The sequence below is a fragment of the Haliotis cracherodii genome, unplaced genomic scaffold (genome assembly GCF_022045235.1).
Source record: "Haliotis cracherodii isolate W230 unplaced genomic scaffold, xgHalCrac1.p SCAF_10, whole genome shotgun sequence".
Lineage (NCBI taxonomy): Eukaryota > Metazoa > Mollusca > Gastropoda > Lepetellida > Haliotidae > Haliotis > Haliotis cracherodii.
In genome coordinates, this window is record NW_027266265.1 from 48,470,687 (window position 1) to 48,488,028 (window position 17,342).

A 17,342-nucleotide genomic window follows, 5' to 3' on the forward strand; every position below is an offset into this window, starting at 1 on the left:
TAATATGGTGTCATTTACACTTGAAATACTGTCACTAACTGTAACAATCTGATACGACAGTCACCTTCATTAGTAACTGGCCATAGATAGCAGAAAATCAATAATTTGTAGTTATGTCATGAGACTATTAACAGAAAAATATGTAGGAATCTGTTTTTAATTCAAAGTATGAAATCACGTTGATGGAAATGTCTCATGGTCCCGATATGATAGAGACATGTTATTTCACAAGAAATGCTAATGCTGTAGTTCTAGTTTTATAAAGATCTTCAGGGTCTTTCTCTGAAAACCACAGTGTCATTGAGGCAGACTGAAGTTTGGGATGCTTATCAGACATCATTTCACTAATACATAATGCATAATGTAATTTAACCTGTCTACATTGCACAACTTTTAAGATACTATCGAGCAGCCTCTTTCTACAAAAGGTGCCATATGACTCGTGTGATAGATAAAGCCAACATTTATCAAGGAGTGAGTGAGTGAGTGAGTATGGTTTTACGCCGCTTTTAGTAATATTCCAGCAATATCATGGCGGGGGACACCAGAAATGGGCTTCACACATTGTACCCATGTCGGGAATCGAACCCAGGTTTTTGGCGTGACGAGCGAACGCTTTAACTACTAGACTACCTGACGGCCCTTTATCAAGGAAATTATCTGCTTGTAAAACATCTTTGCTACTACATGTTATACACCATTTAGAAAGTCTAATCCTACATATGAAAGTTAAGTTCATCACATTACTTAAATAATGCATTTACAACTTAATTTAGTTCGCTTTAAATAAAACGTCCAGATGAACAACCAAGTAAGTGAAAATTTGACGATTTTCGGCAAATATAAGATTTCATAATATCCACTTACCTAGTTGTTTTTTTCTTTCACTGTTTACGCCATCGGAAATATATTTTAAAAGAATTTTAAATATGATCTGTCATTACCCATTTTCTTATAACAGTGGCTGCCCGCTCAGTAACATGAGGAAATACTTCAGTTTTCGAAGCTTCTTATGAATAACATGTGCATCAATTCCTTGGATGTTGGGTATGTTTAGAAAGCTTATTCATCACCTATATGATAGTAGCCTCCCCTGGAGTCTTTTCGTACCCGTAACACACGATGTTATTAGATAGAAATTGGTTCCAAATGACACTTTGTTGCCGAAATCTGCTACAAGGTTCGTTATTGGTCAAATTTAAGCACGTGACCTTCGGCAGCCAATCAAATTACAGCAATGGCACAGTCCTCGTGTATGATGAATTTCAGATTTTGACGAAACATTTTGGGTTAAATTGTGTTATTCTGAATGCTCTAAGCGGGAAATCGAGGTTTATATTAAAAATATGGAACTTTGTGGATGTATCGTGCAAACTTATGAGCTGTGACAAAGATTTCTCATGCATAAATTGTGGCATTAAATATTGTGTCCGAGACGAGAGATCGAGGTGACAAAAGCTGAGATGTCATTTGACTTACACTACACTACACTCAGTCGCAAAAAAAAAAAGAAGTAATAATAACTTTGATGTAACTTTAACAACTTTCAGTTAAATTTTTGTGTACTGGCCCGCAATGTTGAAGGAGTCATATTTTTTAAAATCCTGAGATCATAATATTTTTGTAAGTATTTTCAGGAACACTAGTTAGTCCCAAAGTAGATATGTCTGTGTTGTAGAGTAAAGCAAAATATCATTTGAAAATATTACTACTTCATTTTCTAATGTTATATGGATGTTTTTTGTTTAACACCATACTCCAGCCATAAATGAGCCATGTAAATGACAAGACTGGACCAGACAATCCAGTGACTGACATCATGAGCATCGCTCTATACAATTGGGGTACAATGACATGCATCAACTATCACAGTCAGCGAGTCTGGTCACCCGATCCTATCAGTCGACTTTTACGAAAAGCATGAATTGTTGTTGTAGACCAATTCTAACCCGGAACCTAATCCAAAATGCAAAGTAACTCACTCAAAAGAATGCCCCAACTACATAAATTTTATATTCTTATTCATATTTATGAAATTATTAATTGACTATTAAATGCTTCTTCAAAACAACAAGCGTATAGTCAATGAAGTCATCAATATCCCCCGCCATTTTAACACGTTATGGTCCTAAACCAGGTAACTGACCCAACATTTCTCTTAGCCCATGTCAAAATAGCTGCAATGGAAATTCTAAAATAAACATTTCTAAAACTCCTTAATATCAAATAGCAACAGTTCAGTATGTGCTTTATATATAGACATGCAATCTTTGGCAAGGAAATATTTCTGGAAATAATGCCCTGTAATACATATTTCTAAAAATCATAAATAGCAAAAGGCAACAATTCAGCATGTGTCTGATAGATGTGGAAAATTTCTGATAGACATGCAAAGTTTCGTAGAGAAATATTTAACGCTTTCTGAGTTATGCTCCAGAAACGATTTCGGGACACACACACACACACACACACACACATAGACGGACGGAATCCATTTCTATATCCTCCGCCAACTTCGTTGTGGCGGGGGATAATTACCTGCTATAAATGGTATTTTATAAAGCATGGAATATATAACCCCACTTCACACAGTATCTTTACCAAGAAATATTGTCAGAACTTATCTGAGGACAAGCCAAATCTAATTGACAGATATGAGCATTATGTTAACAACCTTGTTAAAATTCACAGCAATATTTCAAACCTTTTCACATATGAATATATTCCTGATTTCATGACTAATAGCAATGTTCTCTTACTGAAACCTTGTCGACATGCACAGTTGTGTGAAACTGACGTCAGACACCACAAAGATGAGATTTCATTGGGGAAATTAGAAACATTTAGTGCAACAGTTTCTTTGGTTGCCTGACCCTTTGAGTTGATGTAATTCAATCAGGGTCACAGTCAGTGTCACATAGAAAATCAGCAGTGCAGCACATTCACCAAGAGTTTGAATATCCAGTACACAGAAGCACTCCCTTTTTATGTCAACTGCCACAAAGTTCCACATAACCAAATTACAGTTCTTATACTCCATGAAACTATTTGGACTTCTATCAACCAATATGAGATTCATGTCTTAAGGAAGCTGCTTCAATTACATGAAGCTTCCTTAGCGAAATATTTTTGGTCTTAACTTCTTGGCATGGCTCGGACTGAAACTTATCACAACCTTGGAAGCAATCAAATTACATGCATGATCAACTAGGATTCAGATAGTTCATGCAAGTGTCCAAACTATCAACAATTGATTTTCTGCTGAGCCAGTTCCGTATGATAGAGGGCAGATGGAAGGGTAGTTCATCATAAGCTTCAGCGCAGTGACTGGTCAGGGCGAAAATTTAACCCTCAGGAGAGACGAGCATGCATAGAGGTAGCCCCACTTTGGACACAAAGTCACATCCTCTCACACTCCATTGCCTTAATGGCAATGCAGTCAATATACCAGTGTCCATATAACAAATAGTGTGTCGGACATCTCCCAATCAGGAGGGAGTATTGATGAGTGTGGGATGGAATGTGTATTATCTCACAATGTGCCTGCCACAGTCTGCGGGTAACACATCGTCCAGCAGATACGCTGATACACTGAAGCAGGGGATTAGTGTGATAACCCTTGTCCTCTTGTTACCCCCCCGACACAAGGGGGATGTGGCAGTCATTGAGTCTGTGGTGGATCATGGTGCTGACTGATCACACACTGGTCTTGCTTTATAGCCACTTTGTAACCAAATGTTGACACAAAGGCCTGGATCTTATAAGGGTTTATATACTGTTCCGAAAAGGTAGTTGTACTTTCAAACTCAATTGCTAATCATGATTTGTGACATTACTCCAGGCTTACATTTTAGTGCCTTAGGTTTTACTGCACAAGGCCTACATTGAAGTGCCTGAAGTCTCACTATACAAGGCCTACATTAAAGTACCTGAAGTCTCACTATACAAGGCCTACATTAAAGTGCCTGAAGTCTCACTGTACAAGGCCTACATTGAAGTGCCTGAAGTCTCACTACACAAGGCCTACATTAAAGTGCCTGAAGTCTCACTACACAAGGCCTACATTGAAGTGCCTGAAGTCTCACTATACAAGGCCTACATTGAAGTGCCTGAAGTCTCACTTTACAAGGCCTACATTAAAGTGCCTGAAGTCTCACTATACAAGGCCTACATTAAAGTGCCTGAAGTCTCACTATACAAGGCCTACATTAAAGTGCCTGAAGTCTCACTATACAAGGCCTACATTAAAGTGCCTGAAGTCTCACTATACAAGGCCTACATTAAAGTGCCTGAAGTCTCACTATACAAGGCCTACATTAAAGTGCCTGAAGTCTCACTACACAAGGCCTACATTAAAGTGTCATAAGTTTTACTGCATAAGGTGTACATTTATGTGTCTTAAATTTTACTTCACAAAATCTACATTAAAGAGTCTTAAGTTTTACTGCACATGGCCTTACATTAAAGTGTCTTCTTAAGTCTCACTATATAAAGTCTACATCAAAGTGCCTGAAGTCTCACTACACAAAGCCTTACATTTAAGTGCCTTCTTAAGTTTCACTATCCAAGGCTTACATTTGAGTGTCTTAGGTTTTACTGCACAAGGCCTACATTAAAATGCCTGAAGTCTCACTACACAAGGCCTACATTAAAGTGTCATCTTAAGTGTCACTACACAAGGCCTACATTTAAGTGCCTTAGGTTTTACTGCACAAGGCCTACATTAAAGTGCCTGAAGTCTCACTACACAAGGCCTACATTAAAGTGTCATCTTAAGTGTCACTACACAAGGCCTACATTAAAGTGTCATCTTAAGTGTCACTACATTAAGTCTACATTAAAGTGCCTGAAGTCTCACTATACAAGGCCTACATTAAAGTGCCTGAAGTCTCACTACACAAGGCCTACATTAAAGTGCCTGAAGTCTCACTACACAAGGCCTACATTTAAGTGCCTGAAGTCTCACTACACAAGGCCTACATTTAAGTGCCTGAAGTCTCACTACACAAGGCCTACATTAAAGTGCCTGAAGTCTCAAAACACAAGGCCTACATTAAAGTGCCTGAAGTCTCACTTCACAAGGCCTACATTAAAGTGCCTGAAGTCTCACTACACAAGGCCTACATTGAAGTATCATTAAAGGTTTTGAGTATGTTTGGGGTTGTGGGTTGTGGCGGGTTGTGCAATTTGAGGAAAAAACAATTTTTTAACCATTTCTTCCTGTTGCTGCCACTACAATAGGCCTTTGTTTGTTCTCGTGTGCATCAATGCTCTTGCCAATCAAAGGGAAACACACATCTGTTGACTGTACTCTCCTGGATCAAATGTCCCTAACCGAATGGAATATATTAACAGTGCAAGTGATTTCAAAACAAAATGACATGCCTTTGTGAAATAAAGTGAAACTAACAGCTATCAAGTTTGATTACCTTAAGTACAAAACGTTGATGTAAATGAAAAGCAATATTTATTTATGAAGTGAATGATACTCCATATGCTAATTTGTTCATAAACTGCCAGAAACACTCAAAGAGCTGATGTGGCTCAGAGTCACTTGCTGAGTCTAACATCCGAATCAATATACATAGTTAATGTGTTTTTGTGTATCAGGTGCCAGTCTCACAAAACCTTCAGCAGATTCTCTACGCAGTTCTGACAGGTCTCACTGACGTCGGGGAATTCTTTGACAGTCTTTGGTGACAGTGTCTGTCATGTACTTTCTGTCTCTATAAAAACACATCTCATGTACTTTCTAGCTCTACGAAAACATATCTCCACCCACAAAAACAGATGTCTTCTCCTCGCACGTAGATAAGGATGTAGCACAGACGTACACGGACAGAGACCGTACTATCATCAAGGGTAAAAGTATACAGACACAAAGAAGACACAATTTATGGATAACAACTTCTTTATTTACTGTAAAAATGACGTTTCAGAAAAGATCCTTGCTAGACAACGGGATAAGGATCTAAACTGAAACATCCCCTGTAGAGTAAATAAAGAATTTGTAATCCACAAATAGTGTCTATTTTGTCATCCGTCAACTGCTAAGTTATGCCACAAAACAATTTATACGGAAACAGCTAATAAATACTTTACAAGTTTATTACTGAGACATGAGTGAGTTTGGTTCTACTCTGGTTTCAGCAATATTACAGTCATATCACATGAGGCACACGAAGAATGTGCTTCACTATCTTGTACCCACTTTGGGAATCAAACTTTGCTGTAAGAGCCAACACTCTAACCACTTGGCTACTCCAGATATAATACAGTGTAGGTTTGAAGAGGACCAACTTCATACCTCAGGGTCTCGTTCCACAAAGGAACATCAGGGCTACACTTGTCTGTGTTAACGTATGGGAGTTACAATCATCTTGGCACTAAGATCGCTTTGTGGAACAGGGCCCCATGACGGTATCACGACGACAGTCATGAGTCTATGTTAAAGTATGAGCGTTAAGCACTATGATCCCTTTGAGGAATTGGGCCCAAGCCTCTAAGCCACCTGTTGCATTGGGGCTTTGCAGCCACAGCTATCTGTGTTTCATAATGATCAAATACACATGTAACTAATTTGAATGATTCTCCTTAAAACTGTTTGACTAAATAACTAGCAGTCATGAATTTTCAAATCCTAAAAGAGAAACAAAAACACGAAGATATTTGATCATCATATGGATGAGAGTCCATGAATATGTTATCGATCAAGTGACAACGGTGAAATCTGAGATCCAAATATAGTTTGAAGAGATGTGGTCACAACTGTATGGAGCACTAGTTTCAATATCACTGCCCCATGTATTTGTTTCCCATTAGTGCCGACCTATTATTGACATGGCAGCTAATAACGGTCAACAACTGACTCACAGGAACTGTTTAGATGAGTCCGAGACACTCATCTTTCTCATATTCTTCACTGGATGACCATATACAATAGCAAACTTGCAAACCAAGCCTTGTTTCATACTTTCCTTACACTAGCAGGGTCGGTACAGACTTGTCTTCAATAAATTCAAGGCCTCTTCAAGACTTTTTCATGCACATGTAGTCACATTCAAGGCGAATATCATCCCGGATCACAGTCGCATTCATTCAGTAGAACACTCGTAATTCAAGCAATCATCATGCAAACGAGTTATGCAAAATCAGACCTGAAGTTTAAATGGCTTGTTAGCATGCAGCATTATTACAGAAGTTTGCAGACATTCACAATCATGTTTGTATTTCGAGTATTAATAGTCTTAGAAACTGATGTGTAGTTGGGGTGTAATACAAGGCCCTTTCAAGACAACCTCTAAACTTCAAGGCCCTTTCAAGACAACCTCTAAACTTCAAGGCCGTTTCAAGCCCCTGCCTATGACTATCCTATCTGCATCACTTAACATTGACTTACAATAGTTGTAGAGAGATGCACTTTGGAGAGCAAAGCCCTAGATGTAAGATTGATTTTGGAAATTATGTATCATCAACTAAATCACACTTTATGATAATCAGGTAAAATTTACAGGTCTTAACATAACACAACCTCATTCATGGCGACAAGTCTGTGACAAAACAACTAACATCCTCATTCATGTCAACCAATCTGTGATAAAACAACTAACACAACCTCATCCATGTCGACCAATCTGTGACAAAACAACTAACACAACCTCATTCATGTCGACCAACCTGTGACAAAACAACTAACACAACCTCATTCATGGCGACCAATCTGTGACAAAAACAACTAACACAACCTCATTCATGGCGACCAATCTGAGACAAAACAACCAACAACCTCATTCATGTTGACCAATCTGTGACAAAACAACTAACACAACCTCATTCATGTCAACCAATCTGTGACAAAAAACCAACACAACCTCATTCAAGTCGACCAATCTGTGAGAAAACAACCAACACAACCTCATTCATGTTGAACAATCTGTTTCAAAACAACCAACACAACCTCATTCATGTCGACCAATCTGTGACAAAACAACCAACACAACCTCATTCATGTCGACCAATCTGGGACAAAACAACTAACACAACCTCAATCATGTCGACCAATCTGTGACAAAACAACCAACACAACCTCATTCATGTCGACCAATCTGTGATAAAAAACCCAACACAACCTCATTCATGTCGACCAATCTGTGACAAAACAACTAACACAACTTCATTCATGTCGACCAATCTGTTACAAAACAACCAACACAACCTCATTCATGTTGACCAATCTGTGACAAAACAACCAACACAACCTCATTCATGTCAACCAATCTGTGACAAAACAACTAACACAACCTCATCCACGTCGACCAATCTGTGACAAAACAACCAACACAACCTCATCCACGTCGACCAATCTGTGATAAAACAACCAACACAACCTCATCCACGTCGACCAATCTGTGATAAAACAACCAACACAACCTGATCCATGTCGACCAATCTGTGAGAAAACAACCAACACAACCTCATCCACGTCGACCAATCTGTGACAAAACAACCAACACAACCTCATCCACGTCGACCAATCTGTGATAAAACAACTAACACAACCTCATCCATGTCGACCAATCTGTGATAAAACAACCAACACAACCTCATTCATGTCAACCAATCTGTGACAAAACAACCAACATCCTCATTCATGTCGACCAATCAGTGACAAAACAACCAACACAACCTCATTCATGTAAACCAATCTGTGACAAAACAACTAACACAACCTCATTCATGTCGACCAATCTGTGACAAAACAACCAACAACCTCATTCATGTCAACCAATCTGTGATAAAACAACCAACACAACCTCATTCATGTCAACCAATCTGTGACAAAACAACTAACACAACCTCATCCACGTCGACCAATCTGTGACAAAACAACTAACACAACCTCATTCATGTCAACCAATCTGTGACAAAACAACCAACACAACTTCATTCATGTTGACCAATCTGTGACAAAACAACCAACACAACCTCATTCATGTCGACCAATCTGTGACAAAACAACCAACACAACCTCATTCATGTCAACCAATCTGTGACAAAACAACTAACACAACCTCATTCATGTCGACCAATCAGTGACAAAACAACTAACACAACCTCATCCATGTCGACCAATCTGTGACAAAACAACCAACACAACCTCATCCGTGTTGACCAATATGTGACAAAACAACCAACACAACCTCATCCATGTCGACCAATCTGTGACAAAACAACCAACACAACCTCATTCATGTCGACCAATCTGTGACCAAACAACCAACACAACCTCATCCACGTCGACCAATCTGTGATAAAACAACCAACACAACCTCATCCACGTCGACCAATCTGTGATAAAACAACCAACACAACCTCATCCATGTCGACCAATCTGTGACAAAACAACTAACACAACCTCATCCATGTCGACCAATCTGTGACAAAACAACCAACACAACCTCATCCACGTCGACCAATCTGTGACAAAACAACTAACACAACCTCATCCACGTCAACCAATCTGTGACAAAGCAACTAACACAACCTCATTCATGTCAACCAATCTGTGACAAAACAACCAACACAACCTCATCCACGTCGACCAATCTGTGACAAAACAACTAAGACACAGCAAGAAACAATTAGAACAAACTATAGCGTCCTCATAGACAGGGGGAACACATGCTAAATAATGTTTAGTAGTCTCCAGCTACAGGGAAAACACTGACAGTGACAAACAGGCTAGGACCTATCTTAGATAAACTGTCCACATAGTTCATCAAGGAACCCAAGAACCTGGACTTTGCAGAACGATACATGGCTTCCAGTTATGTATTGCTTCATATGCATGTAAACACTTACAGTAACTTAATACCAGTTGTGCATATGAATGCTTTAAGTGGTACAGAGAGGGTAGTGGTTGTCTGCCCACCTGTGCGTTGTTAACGTCAGGGGTGTTGACGGGAAGCTGTATCTCCAGGCTCCCCCTATGGCTAGTTTTTTCTACTTCTCCACACTGGAGACGGATGAAACCATTGATCAACTTCTAACATCAAACGAAACCTTCAGGATGCTGTTCTCAGAAAATGGTGAGTCTCTAACTCGAGTGTTTGAAGGCACAGAGATGTAAATACATTCCATCAACTTCATCAGCCATTCAACAGGGTTTTTTTGTTTCCGTTCTTACGGTTCTACTTCAAAACTATCACTGAAAACATAACCTGTTTAGCAATTATAGTGAAAATTTTAGAAAAGCAACGAGGTTCAACACTGGAACACAGTGAAAAATAAAAAAATGAAACAACATATTTCAATGTCTTTCATGTTGTTGAGTTAAAAACGTAAATAGAGGAGAAAGATGAAAGAAGATAGTGAAGATGATGAAATGTTTTAAATCAAAATCTAAGTGCCACAGCATAATATGCATACAATTGGAACATTATTGCAATATTCAGTTTTAAGATTAAAACATGAAGTCAAGGTGTCCTTGTATTAAGTATTCATGTTGGTATCTGACCATCTCAATAGTATCTGATAATCTCATGATTTCATGAACATAATGATGATGATGAAAATTACTGAGCACAACTAAACTCTCTAAAATTCTATCTTGAGCCGTGTACAATCCATGCTATCGCAGAGGCATAACAGTTGATGACTTAACCATATTGAAGGCCTTCTCGCTGGTCTGGTTTTGGGAGCACAACAAGCCTTCAGAAGTAAGGTTCTATTTTGAGCTTAGATAAACGTCTAGTCTCTAAAAATATATAACTTTGATAGAAAGAACTAACTCTATTAATTGAAAAGAATCCATAGTGAGAGGGGAGATTCAGAGCCTGCAGCAAATCTTAGTTAGACTTGCTTCATTTAGGGCCATAGGATTACAGTAAGGTCAGCATGAACGGGAAAATAGTATGGTTCAGCGACTTGTGCATTGCAAAATATTGTGATACACTTAAAACCTCGAATACCAACCCCTTGTCCGTCTGTATGTATGCCACAGCATAATATGCATACAATTGGAACATTATTGCAATATTCAGTGTGTGTGTGTGTGTGTGTGTGTGTGTGTGTGTGTGTGTGTGTGTGTGTGTGTGTGTGTGTATGTGTGTCTGTGAGTGCATGCATGTGTGTCAGTATGTGTGAGTGTCTCTGAGTGTGTGTGTGTGTGCATGCATGTGTCAGTATGTGTGAGTGTCCGTGAGTGTGGGTCTGGGAGCATATGTGTGTCAGTATGTGTGTCTGTGAGTGTGTGTGTGCATGCATGTGTGTGTCAGTATGTGTGTGTGCATGCATGTGTGTGGTTCCCATCATTCACAGCTTGTTTATCCCTACTCCTCAAACATCACATCAAACCCCCACAAAATGGTCTTAACACATGTTTCCCTCCACAAAGCTGTCCTCATTAAACAGCCTGACAGAAAGAAAACATTTCATTACTGATACCACATGGTGGTAACACTGGCATATATCACTACCTTGATACCCCAAGCACATCTTTAACCATAGACCACCTGTAGTAGGGGAACACACTGGCCATATTGTCCGCTAGAATGAAAGGTAAATGTCAGATAAGGAGACTATCACAGGTCCGAGATGGCATGGAGCCAACTACTTACAGTCTGACCACCTCACAGGAAGAACCAAGGGGAGATAAGTTGGAAGAGACTTCAAACCATAAATGTCAAGAGAAGTCTCTTCAATGTGTTTGGATAATATCCTGCAGATGCAGGTGACATCTTTTAACACCCAGGAGTTGTGTTTCCTGTCCTGTAATCTGGTGTCTTTCCTGTTTGTGTACATCTTTGTAGCATCATGAGAACATGGAGGTTGTAATTGATTAGGGCGTGGGTGGTTCAGTGGCTGGATGGATTCACCATTTAATATTCTGGTGGGGACCTGGGATTTGTGTTAGAAACAGAATATTTATTCGGCCTGTTTCGGATGTGTTTCAAAACATGCAAAATAATTTCTGTGAAAGGAGGAGGTGAACAAATAATTTCACAAATTTTGTTTTCATGACTACCATCATGTTGAGCGAACATTTGTTATAAATACAACATCCCAGCCCCTTGATTTGCTTTTCATTTCTTGGACTCCTAGACTTGCCCAAAACAAAACCTTGGCCTGCCAACATCCGGACTATGCCATGGGTTTCAAAGTGATAGATGTCTACAGCCTTTGACCCTTTGGGCTAATCTCTCCCTGAATGTTGTCATGCCATGATACAACTGAAATACTGTCCAAAAAGGCTCCCAACGCCAACTCACTCACTCACCCTCTTCATTATGTTGTCATGCCATGATATAACTGAAATACTGTCCAAAAAGGCTCGCAACGCCAACTCACTCACTCACCCTCTTCATTATGTTGTCATGCCATGATATAACTGAAATACTGTTCAAAGAGGCTCCCAACGCCAACTCACTCACTCACCCTCTTCCATTATGTTGTCATGCCATGATATAACTGAAATACTGTCCAAAAAGGCTCGCAACGCCAACTCACTCACTCACCCTCTTCCATTATGTTGTCATGCCATGATATAACTGAAATACTGTCCAAAAAGGCTCCCAACGCCAACTCACTCGCTCACCCTCTTCATTATGTTGTCATGCCATGATATAACTGAAATACTGTCCAATAAGGCTCGCAACGCCAACTCACTCACTCACCCTCTTCCATTATGTTGTCATGCCATGATATAACTGAAATACTGTCCAAAAAGGCTCCCAACGCCAACTCACTCACTCACCCTCTTCCATTATGTTGTCATGCCATGATATAACTGAAATACTGTTCAAAGAGGCTCCCAACGCCAACTCACTCACTCATCCTCTTCCATCATGTTGTCATGCTATGATAGTGATGATGATACAACAACAAAAAATGTTCAAAAAGGCTCCCAACACCAACTCACTCACACACCCAATACCATTCTGTTACCATGCCATGATACAACTTAAATACTGTCCAAAAAGGCTCCCAACACCAACTCACTCACACACTCAATACCAATATGTTTTTTGTCATGCCATGATACAACTGAAATACTGTTCAAAAGGCTTCTAACGCCAACTCACTAACTCACATATAAGTCATCATAATTTGTTTGGTCAAAGCACACTGTCCTGAAAACAAGTCTTCACTCTGCACATGATAACTTAACAACAATCTACACAAGTGAAGAGTTTGAATAAGCAGTTTTAGACAAAAATGTTTGTATGTACCTAGATGTAGCTCTAATGAACTTGCAACTGAAACTACAACTGCATTGAATAGAAAGAACAGACTGACTATATGTGTTTTGCAAATTGAATAAAATTGAAAATGGAATCCACTTCCTAATTGGAGTGCAAACTGTTCTGCCTTAAGAAGAAGACAGATCAGTATTATTGTAAATATTTATACATTTAAAGCATAAATATCCTGAGCTTATTTAGAATTCTTGAATCATTTATAGAAAATGATTGACTGATACAAAAAAAAGGAACTTGTGAAATGATAAAACAATCCGAAGCTTCCTTGTGAATGTCAAATCTTTTGTTATTCTGAATATGTGATGTGCTCTCGGTAACAAAGTTTTAACCACTGGAATAATCTTCATTCCCCCATTTGTGTGTGTTCTGTTTGTGGGCGAAAGGGAAAATAGTATGGTTCAGGGAATGTGAGCCATGACCAGCCATGTACGTCCAAGCCATCACCTGATTGTCAAACCACAGTGGACTTCTAACACAGTCGTGTGTGTGTGTGTGTGTGTGTGTGTGTGTGTGTGTGTGTGTGTGTGTGTGTGTGTGTGTGTGTGTGTGTGTGTGTGTGTGTGTGTGTGTGTGTGTGTGTGTGTGCTTGCGTGCGTGCGTGCGTGCGTGCGTGCGTGCATGCGTATCTGCATGTGCATGTGTGAGTCCATCTGAGTGTGTGTTTTTGCAAACACCTGGTATCATCACTATTTCATTATAATTCATAAACACATGTTCATGAAATAGTCAGCAATGTACATTAGCAGAGATTGAATATGAAAAGAGTTTTGTTGTTTTTATTTTTACAAATTGTTGTAGGTGTTGTGTGCATGTGTGTGCATGTGTGTGCATGTGTGTGGAACTACAGATGAGGCTCTACCTGACACAGCTGATCTGAAGTCACTCTGGGGATGAATGAATGATAAACTACATGTCATTCAACAAAGCCAATGGTTGCCACAGCAGACAATCATCAACATCCCAGGTCCCTAATAGTCCATCGGGACAAATGTAAAGGTTTGTTTTGCCAAATTTAGAGAGTGGTTTGTCTCAATAATTGCTATGTTATGACTGAGACATTAAACTTATCATGCTGACAAGGATCCTGCAGACAAGACCTGGCAGTAAAGCTTTCATCTCCGACCCCCAGGGCCAACAACCATGTGTGACCTCATTAAGTTCATGAGAAATTTATAGGAATAGAGTAGTGAATGGCTATGTGTTAAGATTAAGGTGCTGACCTCTGAAAGGCACATAAGGACTGTGACACTCAGTCTGTAGTCCCTTTAGTCTCTGGGATGGTGAATCTTAGAGAATCTGCACCATTCCACAAGAATCACAGTCAAGATGACAGCATTGGTGTCCCATCAGAGTGTCTGGGATGGTGCATCTTAGAGAATCTGCACCACTCAACAACAATCATAGTCAAGATGGCAGCATTGGCGTCCCATCAGAGTGTCTGGGATGGTGCATTTTAGAGAATCTGTACCATTCCACAACAATCATAGTCAAGATGGCAGCATTGTCTTCCCTTCAGTCTCTGGGATGGGGCATCTTAGAGAATCTTCACCACTCAACAACAATCAGTAAAAATGGTTCACAGTATCCTTGAGCATTCATACCATATTCTGCTTAAACAACAGTATGAGATGCTGTCTGCATCTTGAAATGGATACATGATACTGGATTGTACCATATGCACAACACTGATGAGAGGATGATGGAGACAGCATCAGAACCAAGCGTAGAGATAGCAGTACAGGACTGATCTCAGACAGTGGAGACTTGATTATCTCTGTGTTCAGCCTCAGTATTCATAAAAATTAAAGAGAGACTGACCTTCGACATTGGAGACTTGAACATCTCTGTGTTCTGCCTCAGTATTCATGAAAACTGCAGAGAGACTTACTTTCGACATTGGAGACTTGAACATCTCTGTGTTCATCTAAGTATTCATGAAAACTACAGAGAGACTAACCTTCGACATTGGAGACTTGAACATCTCTGTGTTCATCATCAGTATTCATGAAAACTGCAGAGAGACTGACCTTCGACATTGGAGACTTGAACATCTCTGTGTTCATCATCAGTATTCATGAAAACTGCAGAGAGACTGACCTTCGACATTGGAGACTTGAACATCTCTGTGTTCATCATCAGTATTCATGAAAACTGCAGAGAGACTGACCTTCGACATTGGAGACTTGAACATCTCTGTGTTCATCATCAGTATTCATGAAAACTGCAGAGAGACTTACTTTCGACATTGGAGACTTGAACATCTCTGTGTTCAGCCTCAGTATTCATGAAAACTGCAGAGAGACTTACTTTCGACATTGGAGACTTGAACATCCCTGTGTTCATCATCAGTATTCATGAAAACTGGAAAAATATGCTGAACAATGTCGAACCCTGTTATCTCTGTGTAACTTCGAGATATCCGGACATAAGAGATAGCGAGGCATGGACTTCAAGTAACAGTATTATAGATACACAGCAGCAATACAATTGATTATAGATACACAGCAATACAATTGCATGCTCAAGAAATCAAGACGACAACATGTGTACGCAATGAGAAATTGAAATGTATTTGGCACCATTGTTTAATAATAATTGTGACAAATAATGTACAGTGTCCATGTACCGTAGTAGACGTAGCAGCAATCACTATTAAGTCTTTCCACTTGACATAAACAACAAAGTGGCACTCACTCGGCTTTGATATAGTGAGTTGCGCCACGCATCTTTGATTCCTTTATTCCAACTCTGAATAACACATGTTGAACCAGGTAGAGCAGCCACGTTTTCAATCATGTCTAATCACAATGCTATATTTGTCAATAAAGATTACCATCATAATTGGATTAAAATATAAGTAGAAAGTTGGTTGACAAATTAAATTAAATTGCATCGTACTTTTACAGCAATGTTATAAACTTTTTGAAGAGTCAGCTATGCTGATTCATACAGTTTGCACATCGATTTTTTTATTCATACTTCAAATGAACTGAAATATTACACAGTCAATCCTTAAATGGCATGTTCTACTGCATATAACAGGAACGAAGTACGCGAATCAGTGTGGTCACAACATCCATAGCTGTCATCCTGATATTTTCATTAATGTCATCTAATTTGCAGGACCATTGAACCACTTCTATTATCAACAATACAAATAGTGCGAAGGCTTGCTCTATACCCTAGCTGACCCCGACTCCAACATCAGCACAAGAGCAATTTGGATACTGGAAATATATTGATGCCTTAATGTTTGAGCCGGTTTCTTTTAAAAATCACAATAATATAACATAGTAATGACATGATTCAAAGATGCAAAGGTGCATCATTGTAGGTTGGGGGTATAAAAATATTTCCAAGTTCAAAACATAAAAATAGCAATATTTTCTCAGAAAATCCACACATCAAAATCAAACTTTTCACTGCACCTCTCCTATTGGTATAGAAACTGTTCCCCTTATTGAAAAAGCATCCATCAAGCACTTTTCAGATTATGGGTCGCACAAATGTTATCGTTAAAAAAACAAACATTCAAAGCTCAAAACATAAAAAAAAAAAAAAAATTCTCAGAAAATATACATATGAAACTTACACTTTCTCCTTTAAGTATAGAAAGTGTTCCTTAAATTTGAAAAGAATCCATGTAGTAGTTCTCAAGTTATAGTTCAAACAAATGTTGAAGTAAAAAAAATATCTAAGCTTAAAATATGTAAACATTTATATTTTCTCATCAAATCCACATATCATAATCAAACTTTACAAATCACCTCTTCTGATAGTATGGAAACTGTCCCCTAAATTTGAAAAGAATCCCTGTTGTAGTTTTCAAGTTATAGGTCGTACACAAAAATGTCCTCGGAAGGACAGACGGACAGAATTCCTTGGTATAACTATATACCACCTCCCTTAGGTCCGTTTATAACTGACATACTAAACTGGAATGAGGTAACTAGGTGAATATAACTGCTTTTCCATTGTCCACTCAACAATTATTGAGGACATTAATCGATAAATAGGCATCAGTTATTGTCATGTTTCAGAACATTTGTAATACAACTGCTGGGGTCGTATGAGGTTAGTGTA

The 17,342-nt window shown here is 39.0% G+C and overlaps 2 protein-coding genes across 3 annotated transcripts in view; one reads left to right on the plus strand and one right to left on the minus strand.

The window, feature by feature from the left end:
• The window catches only part of LOC139454470 (RAB11-binding protein RELCH homolog), a 190,794-nt gene that overhangs the window by 48,610 nt on the left and 124,842 nt on the right, over positions 1-17,342 (minus strand). The window lies entirely within an intron of this gene.
• The window catches only part of LOC139454471 (galanin receptor 2a-like), a 66,923-nt gene continuing 59,533 nt past the window's right edge, over positions 9,953-17,342 (plus strand). Inside the window, exon 1 of the mRNA XM_071236195.1 lies at positions 9,953-10,088. Coding sequence (XP_071092296.1) covers positions 9,989-10,088 — 100 coding nt within the window. The 5' untranslated portion in view covers positions 9,953-9,988. The remainder of the gene's footprint in view (positions 10,089-17,342) is intronic.